We start from the raw sequence: 5,932 nt of genomic DNA on the forward strand, positions 1-5,932 counted from the left end.
TGAATGTCTCCCTCGTGTACTCTCGATGCGTCGCCAGCGAATCTTCCGACGAGATCTCCCGCGTTCTCCCGATGTTATCGGTCATAGTGCGAGCGGCAGTGACGAATGAAAGAACGTCCTTCGCCAGAAGATTGTCCGAGGAGATACCCCGTCTTTCAAACTGATTGTACTTGATTGACCTGCGCGTATTCTCGACCGTCCTGCAGCTCTCGTTGATCGATTTCCTGGTTTTCGTCGGGGAAAGAGTTCCTTTCGCCAGAGCGTTACCTTCACGATCGGGAGAGACGCTCGAAATAGGCCTCTTCGTGGGCGAGTTCGGCGTGCTGTCGTCGCTACGAACGATCTCGTGGGAACCCTGAAAGATTCTGCGGCGAATCATAGTGGCCGATTCCTTCTTCCCGCGTTGCGCTCTCCCGCGTTGCGGCGAATTGTTCCAGCTGTTCGTTTCACCCGGCGAGTTCAAGCACGTGGTGGAGGACGATATAATTTCCTCGCTTGTCGTCACTCGGCACTTCAATAACTCGGCGGTCACGCTGGTCGGTCGTTTCTCCAATTCCAGCCGCGACTCCGTCCGCTCGTCGCTGTTATCCGTCGGCAACGAGCTCGGCCCCGAATCCAGCGCATCGTCCAGAGACATGCCGTGTAATGTGTTTCGTTCCTTCGACGGTAGAGTGGACTCCAGATCCTCCGTCTCGAAGGAGTACATCTTCAGCAGGAACTCCTTGCCCGATCGTCTTCTCTCGAATGTTGCCGTCGCCATTTGCGAGATTTCCGCAGATTTGCGCTGCACTTCCTCCGGACGGGAGGTAACGGGCGTTACCTCTGATATTTCATTGAAAATTTCAACATCCTCCTTGATGGCAGTCTGCTCGATCTCGTGCCTGACATTATTCTTCGCCCCGTCGTGATTCTTCACCACGTCGCTCGTCCTCGTCCTGAGTTCGTTCTTACGTTCGTTACGCGGCGTGTCAAAGGTAAATTTGTCTAGGGTCTTGGACGGGCCGATCTTATCGAGGAACGGTCTTTCGATGGCTTTGCTAGGTCCGATCTTCTCCAGATAAGGCTTGCCGAGGATCCTCGGTGTTAATTTCGCCAGGAACGGTCGGTCCTCCGTTTTCGAGATGCCGATCTTCCTGAGGAATGGCCTCTTCTTTTCCTTGTCCTTGGCGACCTCGAACGAGCGATCGCTCAGCCGATCGTTGCTGTAGTTCGACGAATTGTCACTGCTCTTGGAACGGGCCCGCTTACTCCGCGTCGCGTACGGCGTGAGCGGCGTTCTAGGCGTTCTCGGGGTGAGAGACGGACTTGGTTCCACGTTCGGGCAGGTCTCATCCAGCAGTGCCATCGCGGTCGTTAGATCCATGCAGGCCTTCCGCGGCATCGACACCATCGGCCTCGGGAATTCGCTCTCGATGCTGCTGTTCCTCGTCGAGTTGAAATCCGACCTGCCGTCCCTGCCGTCGGCATACGAGTACGAGGGGTACGAGCTCCGATTGCCCATCGGCCCCGGTGAGGTATCGGTCGTTGGATAATCTTCCAAATACCAGGGTGTCACGCCGAGATCTTCCGGCCTCGTGGCAGGACTCTGCGGCGTCACCGTGCCCTTGCTGACGGCGCCCTTGCCGCCGACAGTCTGCTGTGACTGTTGCTGCTGTTGGTGCTGCTGCAGCTGCTCCTGCAGCTGACTCTGCTCCGTGCCGCTCGACGACGGTGCCGTTCCATCGCTAACCGACACGTCGTTCGATGTGCGGCTGAGAAGAGGCCTGCGATAGGTGGAACAGGTGGCAAAATGTGGCGGCGCCGGCCTCGCGGTCTCCACGACGATGCGACCTTGGGCACAGGGCACCACCGGCTCCCCGTCCGCCGGTGCCTCCTCTGGGGTCAACGGCAGCGCTGCTCCACGACCGAATTCGATGAACCACAGCTCGTCCCTCAACTCGCATTCTCACTTCTTTTCGTTCATGTCTTTATTTAAATAGTGCAGTACGTAGTGCAGAACCAGGTCGTAGCAATACTTGTACTCCGTCTGAAAAAGAAGAAAAAAATTATACATTATACACGTATATATGTCTTCACACACTTATATATGTTTTATATTTCTACATTTGAATCGAAGTGTCTTTAATAAAACATGTCATTAATATATTAATTAATACAAATGGTAAAATAAATGCCTCGGCTCTTAAAGGCATTTATTTTACCACTTGTATTTAATATATCAGAGCCTAATATTCTCTTCTTATATTAATTAAATTATAATATACAAAAAATGTTATATTCTAATACGAGAAACGCGTAAGAAATTTAGAGGATTCTACTTTGCAATTTTATGACAGTTTAAAAGAATATACCATATTTTCCACAAGCTGGGGCCTGTGTCTGCGCACAGTTTTGACGGCTTGGAAAATGTCAACTTCTCCGTGTTGAATGACCTGCTCTATGCACGCGTTGGCGGCACAATAGACCCCACAACGACTTCTGCCATCGGGCGAAACCACTGCCACGGGTCCGTAGTCAGTCCGTTGCCTCCATCTCTCGACCATATTCATGAGCTCTACTAAACTATTTGTGGACGTGGGCACTTTGTGGCCCATTGGCCAACAAGTCAATTGAAACAATTGCACGGTCTTCGGCGGTGCCTTCACCCCCGCCATTAATTCCGTCAATGAGACGATTTTCTTATTTATCCTAAAAACCTGAGAAGCAATTTGTAAAATTTAAAATAAGAAAAGTGTTGTTCGTGTACATTGTTTGTATATACATACACACAGTGCGGTCCATAAGTTTCCGAACTGATTTTTTTGCAGCCTTCCCATTGACGCCATTTATGACTGTTAAACTACGTAGTGTGAACCCTTTCGAACAGCCGTGTTGAGTGGCATCATTTTAAGTTGAAGTTTGAAGAGTTTGATATAACCTGGTGTTGTGTATGTGTATCAGACTCGGGAGATGGACGAGAAGGAGGAACAGCGGGTACTCTCTAAATTTTCTGGCGTGAATTTTCACTCTCTTTGGAGTAAATCTCACTCCAGAAGAGTAGAAATACTGCCACTCAAGTGGCCGAGTGGCAGTATTTTCAATCTTTTGAAGTGAAATTTACTCCAAAAAATTTAGAAAGTAGCAATTAAATTTTGTACGCCTGAATCAGTTCAAATGTCTTTGCAGTCGCTGAAAATCTACATAACAATATAAAGATCAGCTTTGCAGCAAAATTTAATTGCTACCCGCTGTTCCATCTTCTCGTTCATCATTCTCCCAAATCTGACACACATATACAACACCAGGTTATATCAGACGTCCGCACTCTTCAACTGCGGCTAAAATGATCACTCAACACGGCTGTTTGAAAGGGTTCACACTACGTAGTTCAACAGTCGTTCGATAAATGGTATCAATGGGAAGACTGCAAAAAAATCCGTCCGGAAACTTATGGACCGCATTGTGTATGTATATATATAATTTTTTGTAAAGATTCGAATAAAACTGAAAATTGGAAACTCTCGGCGAATCTTCACTAGGATTAGATAATTCGTTCTCACCCAGGTTTTTATATTGGTGTAATGATTGTGGCTGATGTGATCAATGGTGAACACGGGCCCATATTTTTTCGAGTGTCTTCCTTCCGGCCAAAAACTGGGAAAATTCGTGGATCCCTGAGTTGGCACACACAGCACTACAACCGCGGCGCATTCGTAGTCGTAAACTAAAGACCAGAATTCACCGCACGTGTGTCGAAGGGGCCATTCCGTTACGATATATTCTCTCGGTTTCGTGTAACCCTGCGTGGCATGACAGTGAATGAATGTTCCTTGGAAGAACTTGGCAACGATTGCGGGAATGTATCGCGGGAAATGCGACATAAACTTTGATCCGCAGGGCTTTTTATATTTTCGACATTTATCAAAACTTCTTTTTTATCTCACGTCGTTTTTAATATTACATGTAATATAAATAGAGATCGGATTTTAAAAAGAGAGCTGCGTCAGTGCATTTTACATAAATGCATAACGACTAATTTCCGTTTTATCGGCGTGGTGTACTTTGTATAAATTTCATTGGAAGTTTATGTCTAAATTAGGAATGCGGATTTTATAGCGATGTAAGAGAAGTTAAAGATAAACCAGTTAAGTGGAGTGATTTATTTTACTGACTTACGTCGACAAAGACAGCGTTGATGTAGTCTGTGAAACTGTTGCCCTGAAAGCTGGTGAGGTACGGTCGAAAGTTGTCCGCTGTAACAAAGGAGGGAGATTGATTTGTACGGCGTGGAAAAGCTATTTGTCGAAGCTGCTCGGTCGCGCGAGTTGAAACGGCCGAGTTGAAACTCACGTGGAACTACAAGGACGTCTCTGTTCTTCTCCCTGTTATCGGCCCTGTGTCCACCGGCGCAATCGCCGATCGTAAAACGCGGCGTCTGCTTACAAATCTGCTGATACTCTCGTTGGTATTCATTCATTTTGGTTATCTGATTCTTTATACTCTTCTGCTTTAGACGCTGAGATAATTCCGCGACGGGAAACCACGATGTACCGCACACGACGAATTCCTCGAGCGTGTCGTATACGAATTTGTACTGTTCCTACACACGAACGAACGCGTGTATTAAGATAAAATTAAGTTATTGAGAAGTTGCTGAATTATATTAATAATAAATTTTCAAATAGATATTTAAAAAATTAAGGACATTTATTTGCCAATAATTATCAAAAAACAAAATTCCTTGAAAATAAGAGAGCTTTTTTCGCGCAAATTTTTTGAGAAATAAAAATTCACAGTAAAAGAGAATATACGTATATAATCGCAAAATTAGAATTTTTAATTTAATTGACATTTTATATTGTTATTTAATTATTTAAATGCTGTTGTACCAAATTTTCTATGAGCCCTCTCCTGCTCTGCCTTAACTTCTTCAAGTAGCCAAACACGTCGAACGCGTCCTCCTCCTCGGCCAGCTCCATGTTCGCGTCGATCGCTAAATATACCCCCGATCGTCCGCCACCGTCACTTTGTGTCACAAACAAACAAATTTATTATCTCATTAGCGCGAGAGCGGCGCGCGCTGCTCGCTTTTACACAAGTAATCGCAAAAAAGTGTCCTTACTTGCAGTGAACGACCATCGGGCCGGATTCGTTCTTTATGGTTGACCCCACCACGGCTCGAACACGCCGTCTAAATTCCAGCACCGCGTTTCCGAAGGGACACGTGTGCGAGTGCCATTCTGTGTAATGAAATTGCAGCAACGTCCTTTCCTCCGTAATCTCCTGAAAACGTTTTCGCATAACAGATTTCGCATTGCAACGATCGCCTTTCCGAAAGATAATGACGATCGTTTTACTTCTCATTCGTATCGTTCCCTATACGTTTTTCGCGTTTCGTCGTCGTTCTCTATTTTCCTCACCGCGCGCGTTACCGGGCCGTTTGAATCGCGTAATCGTACGTGCGGGATTAAGTGCCTCGAGATTCATGATCGGTGCAGTTGAAATGCAGAAAATCGCCGGCTGACAAATTAGCGAAGCGCGCGGTCGTGAAGTCAACTTGCGTCGCGTCGCCGGCAGATTATTTTCCGGAGGTGAGACTCTCCTCCGGTATTGTTATCTCAACAATGCCGCGTTAAGCCCGACAATTGCAGTCGCATCTTGCGCTGCCCCGGCCCCGTGTTGCTAGTCGGAGCGTTCTGTAACGTCTCAGCTCGCGCTTTGCTATTCCCGGAATGGGGTTACCGGGGGCTTCCCCTCTTCTATATTAAATTTCGCTCAGCCAGTAAATTTCGAAAGTAATTACTCTGTTGCGTCTACCGTTCAATAGAGTACGCGATAGTTTCGTACAGTTCGTTAATAATCTTACGTCGGAAGGTAGGTACTGAATGCGAGACAAACAACGGACTTTATCGAAGTGTCATGTGTGCACTTGTTTCACGACGAGGTCTGCTCG

At 46.8% G+C, this 5,932-nt stretch overlaps 1 protein-coding gene across 2 annotated transcripts in view; it reads right to left on the reverse strand.

Moving 5' to 3' along the window:
• Positions 1 to 1,945: 1,945 nt before the first annotated feature.
• LOC105451769 (receptor-type tyrosine-protein phosphatase kappa) overlaps positions 1,946 to 5,932 on the reverse strand; it is a 63,589-nt gene continuing 59,602 nt past the window's right edge. For both annotated transcript variants that reach the window (XM_011692432.1, XM_011692431.1), the window contains exons 8-14: positions 5,102 to 5,262; positions 4,869 to 5,004; positions 4,330 to 4,579; positions 4,156 to 4,232; positions 3,540 to 3,779; positions 2,352 to 2,696; positions 1,946 to 2,026 (exon numbers count right to left, since the gene is read on the reverse strand). In XM_011692432.1, coding sequence (XP_011690734.1) covers positions 1,946 to 2,026; positions 2,352 to 2,696; positions 3,540 to 3,779; positions 4,156 to 4,232; positions 4,330 to 4,579; positions 4,869 to 5,004; positions 5,102 to 5,262 — 1,290 coding nt within the window. The remainder of the gene's footprint in view (positions 2,027 to 2,351; positions 2,697 to 3,539; positions 3,780 to 4,155; positions 4,233 to 4,329; positions 4,580 to 4,868; positions 5,005 to 5,101; positions 5,263 to 5,932) is intronic.

Source organism: Wasmannia auropunctata, unplaced genomic scaffold (genome assembly GCF_000956235.1).
Source record: "Wasmannia auropunctata unplaced genomic scaffold, wasmannia.A_1.0 LD336044.1, whole genome shotgun sequence".
Classification (NCBI taxonomy): Eukaryota; Metazoa; Arthropoda; class Insecta; order Hymenoptera; family Formicidae; genus Wasmannia; species Wasmannia auropunctata.